General features: G+C 44.6%; 1 protein-coding gene across 4 annotated transcripts in view; it reads right to left on the bottom strand.

The window, feature by feature from the left end:
* Nucleotides 1-17,738, bottom strand: part of KIAA0586 — a 79,064-nt gene that overhangs the window by 25,418 nt on the left and 35,908 nt on the right. For all 4 annotated transcript variants that reach the window (XM_081944665.1, XM_081944666.1, XM_081944667.1 and 1 more), the window contains exons 25-30: nt 15,919-16,060; nt 13,955-14,174; nt 3,730-3,971; nt 2,991-3,067; nt 1,069-1,203; nt 70-241 (exon numbers count right to left, since the gene is read on the bottom strand). In XM_081944665.1, coding sequence (XP_081800791.1) covers nt 70-241; nt 1,069-1,203; nt 2,991-3,067; nt 3,730-3,971; nt 13,955-14,174; nt 15,919-16,060 — 988 coding nt within the window. The remainder of the gene's footprint in view (nt 1-69; nt 242-1,068; nt 1,204-2,990; nt 3,068-3,729; nt 3,972-13,954; nt 14,175-15,918; nt 16,061-17,738) is intronic.

The raw sequence follows: 17,738 nt of genomic DNA, 5'->3' as shown, positions 1-17,738 counted from the left end.
ATCGGAAACTTTTTCAAGTTATACTATGATCTGTTTGAATACTTCATAATAATTCAAATAAACTAATACCTGCAACATTGTCACATTGTCCTGATGATGGCATCTGTTGAGTTAATTCTTTAGAAACGTGGCTGGTAGCCTGGCCCATGTAAACAGAGTGTCCCATCAGGATACTTTCAGCAGCTTTTGTTAGCCTTGGTCTTTGACCCTCGCTAAGTTCCCCAGCACTGTTGTCAGAATCCTAAAGAGAGAAAGAGACAGAGAGTTGCACATCTACTCCATTTTGAAGTGGCTCCCATTTGTGAAGGTGGGCAGAGGTAACAAGTGGAATCAAGGAATGGAAGGGGGAGGAAAATTCAAATGCAGAGAGAAGGGGGGGGGTCAGCTTTCCTTTATTTATTAAAAAGAGCTCTGAATTGGAGGGAGTAGAGAAGCATCAATTTACCTTTATCTCCTTTCTTTTCTTTTTATAAAAAGGAATCTGTCTTAAGAGACACAAGAGACTTTTCTGTAACCAGGTGCTTATACAACACTGTATGGTAAAGTCGCTATTGTTTACAAAAAGATAGACTTCTCCAGCTACTCACAAGCATGCACAGAAGCTCTTTTTAATAATAATAATAATTTGACTCATTATCACTAATAAGTAGTAGTAGTAGTAGTAATAGTAGTAGTAGTAGTCTGATTTATTACCACAGTTGGGTCATCAAATAACTGGTGTTCCAAACAGGGAAACAACTGCTGTCAGTAAAAACATTACAATATTTATAGAAAAAATAATGAAGTAGAGGGAGACAACGTTGGTGATTGGAAATGAAAAAATATGGGTTTGTCAGTATTCAGAGGCATCTTCTACTCATCAGCCATCGCTATGATCCCACATTCAATGATTTTTAAGAACTCAAATATTGGCTACCAAAGAGCAAAAATGCTAATAGAACTTCACATTTGCTTTATGTGGCTTCAGCTTCACTACCAATGAGTCTCCACAGATCATAGTAAAGGAATGTCACCTTAAAAAAAAAACTTGCCCATTTCTATTACAACAGATTTAGAAACAAATGGTACCTCTGAGTGGCAACTCTCTTCAGGCAAAGTAAGTGGAGCTTGATTCAGTTTTGAAAAGAGAGAAAGGACTTGATCTCTGTGGGGTCCTCTGTGGGGTCTCCGTATCACTTGTCCCTCACTGGGAGGATCATAATCCTAAAAGACACAATAGTGATTTTTCCCCCAAGCTATTCATAAATGATAAATCGCATTCCTGACATCCTGTGTTCCCAAAATGAAATAGCATCTTAAAAATAATAGGAGCATTAAAACACTTATCAGAAAAAGCACTGAAGTCTTATTACAGTATCAATATAAGCATACAGTATGTACATACATGTGTATGTATACGTTGTAGTCGGGCTGTGTCCATGTTGAATAAAATAAATAAATAATAAACATGACATTCTTGAAAACCATCCCCAATCTTCTACCAGCCAGATATATTGGCATTGCAATTCCCAGAATTCTCAGTTTGCAAAATCAATGGCTAAGAGTTGTAATTTCAGTTAATTAGAAATATCAGGTTGGGCACCGTTACTCAACCTTTCCCATCCTTTGAGTAGGGAAAAATCCTACTAATTAAATCTGGATTTTGTTATGCATACACATTACTGGTCCTATCACTGAGATAAATTCACTCATTTGTCCTATACCTAGAAATGACTACAAACTAACTGTACATGGACTAACCTGGACGGTGTCCAAAAAGTATACAGGTATTCCTTGAGTTATGACAAATAATTGGGACCAGAATTTCCATCACTAAGCAATGCGGTCATAATGTGCAATGCCACGAGACTATACCACTTAGCAATAATAATCCCTGCAGTTCCCATTGCTGTCGTTAGGCAAGGACCGAGTAAACTGTTAAGTAAACACCTCCTTGCAACTTCCTGCGGGCTTCCAATAGCTAAAGTCAGTGGGGAAACCAGCAGGGAGTTTCAAGTCCCAAATAGCTAACAAGCAGGCTGGGCGGCAGGTAAGTAGCTGCTGCCAGGTGAGAGAGGGTACACAAATGACCATGAGTGGCAGGGAAGGTGTGGGAAGAGGCACAGCAGAAGCTCAGTGGGATTTGGGTGGCTGTTGCCAGATGGGAGAGGGTATATAAGAGGCAGGGAGGTGTAGTGCAAGCGCAGCAAACCTTAGGAAGGTGCACAGATGGGGGAGACTTACCCATGTTTCCCTATTGATGTTGTTTGTGGGAAGCTGACAGGAGGATCACAAATTGACATTGTGTGACTGTGGGATGCTGCAACTGTTGTAATGGCAAGCTGGTTGCCAAATGCCCTGATTACAATTGCATGATCGCAGATTGCTGGGAGAGTTGGTATTTTGAAGACTAGTTTTAACCATTACTTGTTCAACGCCATCAAGAGTCTGAATGGTCACAGAACAAGTGGTTGTTAACCAAGGATTACCTCTATGGCATTAACCTTATTCTAATATTGGGCCAGTTTTCTAGCGATCACAGCTTCCTAGACAATATTGGAATTACTATTCAAACGAAGTGCCCAGCAAGGTCAATTTCTATCCTACATTTTCGAAAGAACTGGGGGAAGAGATGACAAAAATAGAGAGAAGTTGAAATTTTGGATACAGAGTCTTTAACATACTGTATCAGCACCTCTTTACTGTTGTAAATGAAGTACTGCTTTCAACTTAAGAAGCATTTCATTGATTTGGGCTTCCCAGAGATTTTGCTCCTAGCCCATCAGCTTGGATTTTAAAATGTACATTTACTCTGTATGAAAGCAAACTAGTTACCATTTTGGCCAGCTAGGTATAAAGTATGATCATGTTTCTATTTTATAAGCCAATCTCCTCCTCTATGCTTACTGTTTACCCAAAATTGACATTTATTGAAACAGTTTAAATGCATACTCCATTAGGCTACAGCATCATATTTGTTTCAATTTTTAGTTTTTAAATGATTTTATTACCATCTCATGGGCATCGTGAAGGGTGCTGGCCAAACTATCACTGAGGTTTGGAAGAGACAGTCCACCTTCTGCCAAAGCTATAAAGATAAGAAGCACACAATTATGAAATGAACACTTGGGCTGCAACTGGATTTTAGTCTGCAAATATATCTGCAAAACAGATTTTTGAAATGGGCAGGAAAATCCTCCCTTTAGATTAGGCTCAAATTTTATTATTGCCAAAGTCTACAGCAATCACTCTTCCACTGGTTTGGCATCTTCTCTCTTCCCCTTTAATCTGAAAGGGATTCTTCCTTTCCCTTCCAGATTGGTAGGACTCATAAATGTGATTGCGCCAGAGTATCACGTCCAATCTTGTTACAAAATACCCATGAGGGAAACTAAAGCAATTACTTCATTCCAAACCCCAAAACTGTGGGATGGAAGAGAGAATGCCTCACGTTGCAAAAGCATTTTCCAGAGCTGTGGTATTTTTATTGTGTTTACACAATATTCTCAACCCTTGCTATCTGGAGTAACACATCAAGAATTATATCAAACCAGTCTTCTTAAATATGTAAAACCTCTCCTTGTGTTCTCCAGAAAAATAAAACCAGGAAAAACATTCTAAATCTCTTACAAACCTACCATTGGAATTGCGTTACTATAGGACATAAGTCTGGACTTGATTCCCTTCCATCTGGAGTTCTTAAAAAAATAAAACGCTACAGGAATGATAGAAGGTCAGGAAAAGCATCACCTTTTGCAGCTAGCAGTTGACCATAGCTGTACAGAATTTCTCCTTCAGAAATGGGCCTGTCTGGAGCCTCAGTTTCTGTGGTGGTTGGACTGCTTTCTTCCGAGGGGTCAGAACTAGATGTTTCCATGGAAGGTGATGGAGCTCTAGGTTCTGCAGGAAGTGGACTGTGGGTCTTAGGTAACTCAGGAGAGGTTGGCAGTACCAAAATCTCTGGCTCTTCATGCTTACCCACGGACATTATACTAAAAATGACCAAAGAAAACCCTTATAAATAATAGATGACGCGTATTTTTTAGCATTTCTTTAAAATAGTTCTTATATTTTTGACATGTAGTTTTAGCACATATTTGCTAGCATTTCTTGAAAATGCTACTTGAGTTTGAGTTTGAGTTTATTAAATTTATATACCGCCCCCTCTCCCCGCAGGGACTCGGGGCAGTGTACAGACAGTACATATATAAAAACAACAAGGCAGAACACGAAACACTAGACAAACAACGTAAACATACAGTCTGTATAATACCCAAACTAATTTATAGTTAAAAACAATCTAAAACCAAATTAAAACCCCAAAATTTACAATTTAAAAAGCCATCCAGGAAGGTCAGTAATAGGTTGTACTTGTGGTTACAATTAGGCCAGGCCGGCTAGTCGGAACAGGTGGGTCTTGAGTTTCTTATGGAAGGAGCGGAGATCAACAGTAGTTCTAATATCTGGGGGGAGTTCGTTCCAGAGGGTTGGGCCCATCACAGAGAAGGCCCTACTCCTGGGCACCGCCCGCCCGCATTGCCTAGCGGAAGGTACCCGGAGGAGACCCTCCCTGTGTGAGCGGATTGGTCGTAGGGATGTATGGGGTAGAATGCGATCCTGCAAATAACTAGGTCCCGAGCCATGAAGCGCTTTAAAGATGACAATCAACACCTTGAAACGCACTCAAAAAGCCACAGGCAGCCAGTGCAGCTCGCGCAGAAGTGGTGTTACATGGGAGTACCTAGTACTCCCCATAATTGTCCACGCGGCTGCATTCTGAGCCAACTGGAGCCTTCGGGTGCATCTCAAGGGGAGCCCCCTTCACTATCCTACCAGCAGATAAGGGTCAAATCACAATTATCATGGACAGAACACAATACATACAAAAAGCCAAAGAATTACTGGAGGACAAATAAGTTTACATCCTAGAAAATGCCAACCCAATACAGAAACTAGACAACCTGTTCAAGAGCATCCTTAATCCTTAATCAAGAAAGATCAAATCACAAAAGAAGAACAATGGCAGATGAAAAGCTGTGGATCCATCCTCCTACACTTCCATGAATGACAACATACTTCTTTGTTCAATTGTATCATTAGCAGGGCTCCCAGCATTCAACATAGCCAAAGAAATTATTTAAAAAGTTTAAATGTCGCATAGAGCAGGGCTCCCCAATCCCCGGGTCGCAGCCATGCACAGAGCTCGATTTGCACAAGTGGCAGGCCAGCACATATGCACACGCAGCTCAACTTGCACAAATTGAACTGCACGTGTATGTATGTGCGCGCTGGCCCTGCACTCGCACAAGGCTGTGCGCTAGCTATTCAATTGCATGGCCCAGTTCCCTTCTCCCCCCGCCCCCGGGCCGCCAAGCTGCAAAGTTTGGGGATCACTGTCCTACAGGGGACTAGAAATCACAAATGAAAAGACCATTGTCTTACCTGAACGGTCGTTCTCTGGGCGCTGCGGGACAGTCCAAGCATGGGTTAACACAGTCTAACTGCCCTAGGACTGAGTGAGTTTTTTGTTGACCACGCCTCCCTTTGCCTCTGCTATTCAGTTTTAAAAACGAAGACCTCGAACGTAGACCTTTTGACTGTAGATCCTCAATGTCACAGTCTTCATTACAAACCCTGGGCGGGGTTGGACTGTCCCGCAGCGCCCAGAGAACGACCGTTCAGGTAAGACAACGGTCTTTCTCCTGTGCGCTACTTGGACAGTCCAAGCATGGGACATACCCAAGCTATTGTGTCCCAGGGCGGGTAGATTCTAACGAGTCTGAAGCCTCAACCACTTTCTGTAAAACCCTTCGTCCAAAAGAGGCTTCTGCCGAGGCAAAGGTGTCTATTTTATAGTTTTTGATAAATGCTGTAGGCGAGGCCCACGTGGCCGCTCTGCAGATATCAAGGATAGAAGCCTGGGTTGCCCATGCCGCTGAGGCCGCGGCGCTCCTTGTTGAGTGCGCTGTCACGTTGCGAGGATTCGCCTTGCCTTGGTGCTCGTAGGCAAGTTTGATGCAGGCCCTCAACCAGCATCCGATTGTGTGTGAAGACACTTTGCGACCGAGAGACCCAGGCAAGAAAGATACAAAGAACGATTCGGAATGGCGAAATTCCTTGGTCCGTTTAGTGTAGATGCGCACTGCCCTTCGCACATCCAATTTATGCCAAAGCTTTTCTGTTGGATGAACTGGTTTAGGGCAGAAGTTGGGTAGGATCACTTCTTGTGATCTGTGGAAGTGTGTATTCATCTTAGGTATGAAGGTGGGATCCATTCTCAGAATGACTCTGTCAGTATGTACTATGCAAAGGTCCTCCCGCACAGATAGTGCAGCTAGTTCAGATATTCTGCGTGCGGACGTTATGGCAATAAGAAAAACCGTCTTGAGAGACAAATGACGAAGACTAGTCTTACGTAATGGTTCAAAGGGGGGCCCGGTGAGGGCCTTCAATACTAAGGGTAAACTCCAGGTGGGATAACGATGAACCACCTGGGGACAGATGTTCACCGCACCTTTCAGAAAACTCTTGACTTGAGGATGTTGGCTCAAAGACCGACGTGCATGACAGGATAGGATGGTGGACAGCGCCGCCACCTGTCGTTTGAGCGTGTTAGGCGCTAGTCTCCTGTCCAACCCTTCCTATAGAAAGTCAAGAAGGTTAGGAATTGAGGCCGAAGTGTCCTGGACACCATTCCTGCCGCACCAGGTCGAAAATGCATTCCATGTAGCCTCATATATCCTATTGGTGGAAGGCCGTCTGGAGGCCTGGATAGTTTGGATGACTTTGTCAGAGAAGTCTTGTTTCCTCAGGAGATCCCCCTCAAGTGCCAGACGGCTAGTTGTAGCCACTGGGGGTCCGGATGACTGATGTGGCCCTGGCTGAGGGAGATTTGCTCCTGAGGTATTCTCCACGGGTTGCGAATGGAGAGACTGACAAGGTCGGCGTACCAGGACCTCCTGGGCCAGTGAGGTGCTACAAGCAGTAGCTCTGCCTTTTCTGTTAACAGCTTTGACACTACGTGTGGAATGAGAGGCAACGGTGGAAAAGCATACAGAAGGCCCGGGGGCCAACGGCTCCTCAGGGCGTCCGTTCCCTCTGCTAGAGGAGTGTAATAACGGGAGAAGAATCGGGGTAGATGTGTGTTGTTGTGTGTAGCAAAGAGGTCTACTTGCGGTTCGCCGAATCTCTCCACGATCTGACTGAAGATGTCTGGATGCAGTCTCCATTCGGAGTGATCGATCGTGTCGGCTCAGCCAATCCGCTTCCCGATTGCTTGTTCCCACTATGTGGTCCGATCTGATGGACGCCAGATGCCTCTCCGCCCATCTGCCCAGTGCCTCTGCCTCTCGCATGAGGCTTCTGGAGTGTGTGCCGCCTTGCCTGTTGATGTGAGCTTTTGTAGCAACATTGTCTGTTAGTAACAGTACATGATGGCTCACAATGTGAGGAGCAAATTGACGAAGTGCGAGGCGGGCCGCTCTCAGTTCCAGCCAGTTTATGCTGTGGCCCGCCTCCCTCAGTGTCCACGTGCCCTGAGCAAGTTGTCCCTGACAATGTGCTCCCCAGCCCAACAGGCTTGCATCGGTTGTCACTACTAGTCTTTCGGGCTCCTTGAAAAGAGACCCTTTTCGCACTGCTGCTGTTCTCCACCAGGCAAGGGAGCGGATCACCTTGGGTGGCAAGTTTACTTTTCGCAGTGAGTTGCTGGTTCTGGCCCTCTGCATTGGCAGGAGGAACCACTGCAGTTCCCTGGCATGTAGTCTGGCCCAGGGAACCACTTGTATGCACGAAATCATGATTCCCAGAAGTTGGGATAGATGTAAGATCGGCACTGACCTGTTCTTTTTGCACAGCAACAGTTTGTTGTGGAGACTTTTCATCCTGTCTGGCGACAGAAATACCTGACAGGTCTTGGAGTCTATGACAGCGCCGAGATGCTGGATGCGGGTCGTCGGCTCCAGATGGCTTTTCTTCCTGTTCACCGAGAAGCCGTGTTTCTCCAGTGTCTGGATGGTTGTCTGAAGGTCTCTCCGCGCCTGAGCGTGGTTGGACGAGTGGATAATGATGTCGTCTAGATAGCATTCTAGACAAATCGGCCGGTTCCTGAGGTGGGCTGCCAGTACTGCTAGAATCTTTGTGAAGGTCCTGGGGGCAGACGAGAGGCCGAAGGGCAGGGCCCTGTACTGATAATGCCTCCCGTCGTAGTGGAACCTCAGGAACCTTCTGTGTGCCAAATGAATTGGGACATGCAGGTAGGCCTCCCTCAAATCTATTGACGTGAGTAGATCCCCCTGCCTTGTGCATTCTAGGATGGATTGGAGGGACTGCATCTTGAACCTTCTGTATGCCAAGTGTTGATTTAGACACTTCAGATCCAAGATGGCCCTCCATCCCCCTGAGTTCTTTGGGACCAGGAAGAGGATGGAATAGAATCCCTGCCTCTCCTGATCCTTTGGAACGGGTTCTATGGCCTTTATTGTGAGCAGATGGTCGATTTCCATCTGCATGAGAATCCTTTTCTGGGGGTTTCTGGGGATTGGGCAACGGACGAACTTCCGTTGTGGAAATGATAGGAACTCTAGCACTAGGCCCTTCCTGATTGTATTCAGAACCCAGGAGTCCGAGGTGATCTCCTCCCACCTGTCGGCGTACATCTGTAGCCGACCCCCTATGGGAGGTGTCCCTTGGTGGTCATTTCCCTCTACGAAACTGGCGGGAGTTGGAGCCGCCACGAAATGGCTTCCGAAAGGGCTGCGACTGGTGTTGCCTGCCCCTGGTACTGTAGGAGTTCCTATCCTGACCCCTATCCCCCGTCTGAGTGTAGCTTCTCTGGTAAGTGCCTGAAGTGGAAGCTTGATTATTCTCCTGAGATCTAAAGGTCTGTTTCCTGAAGGAACTAGGTCCCTTACGATCATGTTTCTTAAGGGTAGCTGGTAGTATTTTCCGCTTGTCTTTGGTCTCAATGGTAAATTTATCTAGGGCCTCCCCAAATAGCTGCCCTCCTTTGAAGGGAGCGGAAGCGAGCTTCCACTTTGCCTTCATGTCCGCCTGCCAGTGGCGTAGCCACAGGAGGCGCCTGGAGGTAACATTGGAAGCCAAGGCCCTGGACGCAAATTTTGCTGCGTTCAGGGAGGCATCCGCAGAGTACTCTACTGCCGTGATGATTTTATTAATGTCGTGTTTCCAGCGAGATCCCCCAGAAGGGGGTCTGGATCTCAGCTGGCGGAGCCAGAGAAGAGAAGATCTGATAAAAAAGGAGGCCGAGGTGGATGCTCTGATGGCCCAGGCAGCCGCCTGGTGAGTCTTATGACATGCCTTTTCAGAACGCTTGTCTTCGGCTTTGAGACCTTCTAGCAGGTCAGCTGGTAGATTTTGGGAAGAAGTCAGGGAGATAACCGGGGCATCTACCTCAGGTAACTTTAACGCCTCTTCCATTTTAGATTCTACAACATAAAGTGCTTTGTCACCTCCGCTGGGATTAGTGAGGGTACCTGGCTGAATCCACTGCCTCTGGACCACGTCCAGAAATAGATCTGGCACAGGAATTTCATCTACAGTGGGAGCTGGCTCGTTAAATAGTCCCTCTTTATGGTCCTTAGAGGACAAAGAGGAAGCTGCGGTACCCTTGGGAACGGCATCCAATTCAGTGGCTGCCTTGGCTTTGTGTAAGATGGACTTAAATAATGAGGGTTTAAATAACCCCGTGAAGGCTGGCTTATCAGGAGGAAGACCTTCATCTTCAGAGAGCTCAAAGTCATCAATTTCACCTTCTTCCCATCCTGATTCCTCAGTAGCCACTGAGGTGCCAGGAGATGGGGGGTTAGTCTCCCTAGTCTGAGATGCTGAGGGCTTAGGTTTGGCTCCACTGGAAGTGGGAGCCTCCTTTTGCTTTAGGCCCTCAGCAATGCCTTGGGAAATAGCCTGAGAGATTATTTCTCTCATTTCTGCAGAGATATGGGACCCTCTGTCCTCCCTGGGACGGACTGGGGTAGGGGCAGGGCGTTTCCTGCCCCTCCTGTTATTATAACTGTCCTCCTCAGTGGTCAAGGTTTGGCATGGGCCCAATTCCTCTCTGATGGAGGAGCTGGGAGAATCGGGATATCCCCAGGAGGCATCTGGGGAGGAGTCCCTATAAATTTCCCCAGAAGAAGGGGGTGATCTGTCCCCTGGGGGGGAAACAGGCCTTTCCTCCCTGTCTTGCCTTGGGGATCGGTCTGGTGAAGGCTCCACTTGGTTTGGAGACCTATCAGGCCTAGGAAGCTGAGGGGCCCTGTTTTTTCGACTGCTTTCTTTGCCCTTTTCCTCACAGCCCTGGGGATCTGGGGATGCCCTTTTTGCACCGTTCCTGCCCCCTTTTCCTCCACTAGGAGCCAAATCTAATTTGCTCCTCTTTGAGGAGGGCCCAGCCTGCATTTCCCCTGACCCCTTGTCTGCCATGGTTGAAGTGGCACAACAGGGTAAGATGGCTGGGATGGAGGTGGCGAAAGGCTCAAGGCGTGGCCAGCCGGCCTGAAGACGCCTGTCGAGCTACTGAGAGTTAGAAGGGAAGCCCAAGGGACAATACCCTCTAACCTGCCGGTGCCGCCTTAGGGATAGGCGGAGACTTGTAGACAGTTGAGATGGGCCTAGCTGGAAACCCAGACGCGGCCCACGTGTCGATGTTAATCGTCGCTGAGGTGAAAACACGTCCTGCTTTGTGTCTTGCTCTCCTCGGAGTGCCGTTTTTGCTAATAAAATGGCCGCCGCTGCGCGCGTAGCTCCCGGCTCTGAAAATGCATGGGTTGCGGCAAAAAGCGCGCGAAACCTCCAAACGGCCAGTGCTGATCCAGGCAAGCGGCGAAAAGCGCGCGAAAGCCTTAAAATGGCCGGCGGTAGTTCAGGGAAGCGGCGAAAAGCACGCAAACCCCATAAGGTGGCCACCGCAGCCACTAGACAAGGGAAATCCCTTTGCTACTCTGGAGAGCCTCAGCGCTCCTCCCAGGCAGCCTATATACTCTATTATTTGATTATTGTTAAATTAATTTTTGGGGAATCCAGTGTAACTGTCATAAGACTGAGGAGTTCCCCTGCTACAGTCCAAACGGGCGGACTGAGTTTTTAAAACTGAATAGCAGAGGCAAAGGGAGGCGTGGTCAACAAAAAACTCACTCAGTCCTAGGGCAGTTAGACTGTGTTAACCCATGCTTGGACTGTCCAAGCAGCGCACAGGAGAATTGTGGTTTCTTTCAAAGCCACTGCACTTTTATAAAAAGCGAAAGAATCCATGGCAGCGGTACTATACCACTCACCTGATCTAGCCAAATACACTAGACCAGTGTTTCTCCAACTTGGCGACTTTAAGTCCTGTGGACTTCAACTCCTAGAATCCCCCAGCCAGCATAGCTGGCTGGGGAATTCTGGGAGTTGAAGTCCACAGGACTTAAAGTCGCCAAGTTGGAGAAACACTGCACTAGACCAAAATGTCCAGAACCATGGACCGCACCAATCTCTGCTACTACCTTTCAGTTTGATGGACAAATATACCAACAAACCAGAAGAAGATCCATGGGACTCATAGCAGAGACTCTAATGCAGTATGTATAAACTATGGCAATGATAGCAGTGTTCCAATATCCCAGGGGTTGCCACAAAGAAGAGGGAGGCAAACTATTCTCCAAAGCACCTGAGGGTAGAACAAGAAGCAATGGGTGGAAATTAATCAAGGAGAGAAGCAACTTAGCACTGAGGAGAAACTTCCTGACAGTTAGAACAATTAATCAGTGGAACAGCTTGCCTCCAGAAGTTGTGAATGCCCCAACACTGGAAGTCTTTAAGAAGATGTTGGATAGCCATCTGTCTGAAACGGTATAGGGTTTCCTGACTAGGCAGGGGGTTGGACTAGAAGACCTCCAAGGTCCCTTCCAATTCTGCTATTGTATTGTATTGTATGGCCCTCCCATAAACTATGACCTTCCCATAAAACCAAAATTATGGATCTGGTATGTACCATGTTTCTCCGAAAATAAGACAAGGTCTTATTTTCTTTTGATCCCCGAAATAAGCACTTGGCCTTATTTCCGAGGAGGTTTTATTATTTTTGAGATGCAGAAGGTGGAGAGCGTAGTCACCTCATGGCTGCTGCTGTGTTGCAATATTTTCGGGGAGGGCTTATTTTCAGGGAAACAGGGCACACAACGGCTTCATCACCTTTGCCATAATAACAAAGGAACAATTGGAGAAAGCACATTAATTAGCAACATCTCCGGAAAAATAAAATTCAGAAGGGAAGAAGAATATCCTTCCTGAATATCCTGATCAGCAGGAGGAAACAATGGCAAATTAGAAAGACAAGTCTATTGAAAAACAACCCACACTAACCATATGTTCCATTACCAAAGTAACAAGCCAACCTCCCATAAGAGGACCAGGGTAAGAACATTATCAAATGAATGCAAACACACTATAGCTACCCAAAGCATCAGAAAAGATAAACAGATTGCCTATACATTATCTCTTAACAATATGGATTCCCATGCAACTTTATCAAAAGGTACCTGATCACTCAACACACTACAGCACAACCAGCCACAAGCTATGAATGACAACATCCATCAAGATATCTCAGAAACAGCTAACAGATTATTACACGGACACTGCATCAACCACAGCACACAAACTAAACAAACCTCTCCAAAACATGTTCAATAAACCAAAAGACCAAGGAATCCAGAAAGAAAAAACAGGAATCATTTACAGCACTGAAGTGTAAGGACTGTCACAGCCACCATGTAGGTCAGACAGGCAGAAGACTAGCAGAGGGCACCTATGAAAACCAACCAGCAGTCAAAAGACCCAATGAAAAGTTCTTAATCTTCCAAAACATGGGCAGACTCAATCAGTTTCAATTAGAAAACTGTGAGCATCCTGGACCAAGCTAAATCCAAAAACCCCTACAGAATTCCTGGAAGCTTGGCATTTAGACAAATCAGTCATCAATAGAAACATAAGGATAAACAACTTTACGCACCAGTCAAGAGACAATTAAAAAAAAACAGTTGAGGAAACAAAAAGACTAGAATATAATCTCTCCAGCAATCAACATCCAGATAAGTAAGGATTATTATCAGACAAGCAGACAACAATATTCTAATCAAGGAGAAAAGAACAGCTCCAAAAACACTGGCAGGGAAAGCAATAGTATATAGTGTGGGGGGAACAAACCCCACATTCACCTACACTGAAGATATCACCTAGTAGGATAGTGAAACATCTATAAACAAACAATAACTCAGGGAGCACCAAGAGCTTCACAATTAAACCCTGAGCTATATACAGGTAGTCCTTGGCTTACGACCACAATGCCATAGTTTTTTTCTTGCCACAGTTGTTAAGTAAATCACTGCAGTTGATAAGTTAGTAACACAGTTGTTAAATGAATCTGGCTTCCATATTGACTTTGCTTGTCAGAAGGTTGCCAAAGGGGATCACATGACCTTGAGACACTGCAACGGTCATAAGTATGAACCAATTGCCAAGCGTCTGAATTTTGATCACGCGATCATGAGGCTGCTACAAAGGTCATATGAAAAGTGGCCATAAGTCACTTTTTTTCAGTGCCGTTGTAACTTCAAACGGTCACTAAATGAACTGTTGCAAGTCAAGGACTGCCTGTATATTCTCTTCCATTGGATTTCTTTAAAAACCATTGCTAGTTTGTTGAAGAGAATAACACAGGGCCTGCTATTCTTTAAAATTCATTATATCTTTTGGGGTTAATGCAGCACAGAGATGAGCATGCTATAATATGACGCAAGGCTCAATATATTCCAAAATATTTTAAAAAGCCTCTTTGCATTCTACCTGGCCAAGTAGAAATGCCAGAAAGACAATTTCAACTTGGCATAAAAACTAGTTTTGTATTACTTTTCTTTTGGCTGTGTCTTATTCTTGCAGTTGAAGGCTGCAAGAGTCATTAAAGTTGTGGAGGACTCACATAGCTGTTGGATTATAATCTTCTTCACTCTGTGGACTCGGCTTCTCTTCTTCCAAAGGAAGTTCTGTATTGCCCCATGCATTGGGAGGAGTTTGTCCTTTCATCACTCCTGGGTCCAGGGTACAGACTGATACAGGAGGGCTTGGTGAGGCTACTAGGGGTGTTGCTGTAGGAGTAACCACAGGTGTATGAACCGGACTGGTAACTACTGCCTCAGACCCTGCATGTATTGGGGGAGAAAAAGAGAGAGGGAATGCAAGGTCAACTTATATTATTATCTATTTTTTAATGCAGAGAGAATAATCTAGCCCTATAGCCAGGAGCCATTCTTTCTCTGAAAATTCTTTCAGATTATAATTATTTGCATTAAAATTATAGTAGTCCTAAACTTTTCATAGAGAGTATCTATCAGATGGATGTAGAAGGAAACTTAAGGAAACTTATCATCAGATTCAAGCCTCAATTTCTTCCATTTGGTTATCAAAAAAGAAAAGGGTTTGTTAACTTCTATATAACTGTCAGACGTCTGCCCACATAAACTGCAGTTTTTCATACCCACTATAACGTGTCTCAGCTTTTACATGGAAGGAAAGAGCTGGGATGCAAACAGGAACTCTGAGAGAAACGCTGCTCCTATTGCTACTGAAACTCTGGGCAGCACACAAGCAAAGTTCATTTTCCTAGTGTCCTGAGTGACAGGGAAGGAATCCATGGAGTTAGCCCATCCTACTGGAGCCCTCTTCCTTTTTCAAATCAACCATAGTGCCTACGCAAAACTCCTGGATGATGGGTGGTCATCTAGGAAATTGCAGATGGGGCCAAAAACTATTTAAGCTCAGTTCTCAAATACACAAATATACTGTATAATATAATGAGAATTAGCACAGAAGAAAACTGGATGAAAACGGAACACCTTTTGCCAACTTTGGTTGATATTCTGAGTATGGTCAGTCCTGGGATCCTTACTACAGTTGTTGGTGCACAGATAATGTGTGACTACTATAGTACACTTTAAGTAAAGCTACGATTATGCTTGGTCTGAAAGTTACAGCTATAGCAACCAGGTGGCTGCATGGGGCATCTGGATGCACATATTTCTACTTGTGCATCCAACCATTTAAATATGAGCCAGCAGTGTGCAGCAGCTGCCCAAAAAGCCAACACAGTTCTAGGCTGCATAAACAGAGCAATAAAATCAAGATCACGTGAAGTGTTAATACTACTTTATAATGCTTTGGTAAGGCCACACGTGGAATACTGCATCCAGCTTTGGTGTATGCAGTACGCCACGATGTAAAAAGACATGGAGACTCTAGAAAGAATGCAGAGAAGAGCAACAAAGATGATTAGGGGACTGGAGGCTAAAACATATGAAGAATGGTTGCAGGAACTAGGTATGTCTAGTTTAATGGAAAGAAGGACTAGGGGAGACATGATAGCAGTGTTCCAATATCTCAGGGGTTGCCACAAAGAAGAGGGAGGCAAACTATTCTCCACAGCACCTGAGAGTAGAACCAGAAGCAATGGGTGGAAACTAATCAAGGAGAGAAGCAACTTAGAACTGAGGAGAAATTTCCTGACAGAACAATTAATCAGTGTAACAGCTTGCCTCCAGAAGTTGTGAATGCCCCAACACTGGAAGTCTTTAAGAAGATGTTGGATAACCATTTGTCTCAAGTGGCGTATGGTTTCCTGCCTAGGCAGGGGGTTGGACTAGAAGACCTCCAAGGTCCTTTCCAACTCTGTTATTCTATTCTATTCTATTCTATTCTATTCTATTCTATTCTATTCCATTCTACTTTATTCCAGAGTACTTTGAGTGGTTAAAATCATGCTTTGTGACAAAAACAACATGAAACCTTGCTTATAAGAAAGCTCCTCAAAACAAAACAAAATCATGCTTCAAAGCAAAGACAGTTACTATAAATTACAATTCCTTTTGTAGTCTGCAAATCTGTTTTTACCTGTTGCACCCACATTTTCATCCATCTCGTTAACAGACATAGAGGACTCTGGGGTTTTTACGGTAAAGGATTCTTTTACAGGTGGTGGTGACTGAGATGGTGAGGATGGAGGTGTGACCGATGGAGTAGATAAAATGGTTTCCTGAAAAGGAAAAAAATATGCACAAAGGTAATAAAAATACAAAAACTATTGAAACCATCCTCATTGCTACTGCTTTTAACTCATCTCTGCTAAAGCTTTAAATTTTGACTGAAATTTATCTAGCCAATCAATTAATAATCCTCAATTAAATGAGTCTAATGTTTGCTATTCCAAGAAGGGAGAGCTTATTAAAGTACAAATATTTTACTGATCAATGACAATGTTAATTTAATGCATTTGATTCTTTGACCTGGATACAAAACCAAATAAGAAATAAGTCTGGATTTGGAGTACAAATATAAAATGTCATATTAAAACAAGCCAAGATCTGCCTTCATACTAAGGCTTCAGTCTGGAATTCTATATGCCCAGAATAAGAAGATGAAACCAATCTTTCTTTGCTGCCCAAGCCACTGTCTGACAAAAAGAATATACAAAGCCACTGATCTTCTTAAAGCCCTATGGAGAAACAGAATGGCCACTGATTCAGCTGCTTCCCAGTGGCCCTTGTAGTGCTGTGGTCCTGGATATTATTTCTGTACATATTGCTAGTCTCACTGTGCTGTGCCATAAGGCAGTATTCTATCTTCAGTGCTATTTATTATCTTTATGAAACTGCTTGGAATGGTTACCCAAGATTTTGGAGGCAGGTATCACCAAGTGGCAGATAACCTTAAATTCTACTAGGTAATATCTGAATCAGGAGAAACTGTGCATGTCCTGAAGCAGTGACCGTGTGAGATGGATGAAGGCTACTACATTGAGACTAAATCCCAAGAAGGCAAAGATTTTCTGGGTTTGAGAACTGGGAAATTTATATCCCTTAGAAAGAACAGATACCTGGGTCAAGAATGCATCTAGAGACATCCACATTGGAAGCTCAAATGATTTTGTCCACAGTTAGGAGTACTTATTGCCAACTCTGGTTGATATTCCAAATGTGGTCATTCCTGGATCCTTACTATAATTGCTGATGCATAGATAATGTTAAGATCGTTATAATACACTTTAAAAAAGAACTACTATTGTGCTTGGTCTGGAAGGGATGACATGATAGCAGTATTCCAGTATTTGAGAGGCTGCCACAAAGAGAAGGGGGTCAACTTATTTTCCAAACCACCTGTAGGCAGGGCAAGAAACAATGGATGGAAACTAATCAAGTAGAGAAGCAACCTGGAACTAAGAAGAAACTTCCTAACAGTGAGGACAATTAACCAGTGGAACAGCTTGCCTTCAGAGGTTGTGGGTGCTTCATCACTGAAGATTTTTAAGAAGAGACTGGACAGTCATTTGTCTGAAATGGTATAGGGGCTCCTGCCTGAGCAGGAGGCTGGAGTAGAAGACCTCCAAGGTCCCTTCAAGCTCTATTCTGATTGGTTGAAGCGACAGCTGATGCAAGATGTGTCAATCAGGTGGCTGAATGAGGCGTCTGGATGCTTCTGTTATTGCCTTGTTGAAGCAACTGCCCTGGCAGCCAATCATAGGTAGTCCCTGACTTACAACCACAGCTGAGCCCCAAATTTCTGTTGCTAAGCGAGACAGTTGATAAATGAGTAATTTTGCAGTTAAGTGAATCTTGCAGTTGTTAAGCGAATCTATCTTGTCCCTTTGACTTTGCTTGTCAGAAGCTGCCTGGTAAAGTCACAAATGGCGATTTAGGACAGTGCAACTGTCATTG

The sequence above is a fragment of the Natrix helvetica genome (assembly GCF_964273705.1).
Source record: "Natrix helvetica genome assembly, chromosome: 1".
Lineage (NCBI taxonomy): Eukaryota > Metazoa > Chordata > Lepidosauria > Squamata > Natricidae > Natrix > Natrix helvetica.
This window is presented reverse-complemented; position numbering and strand designations above follow the sequence as displayed.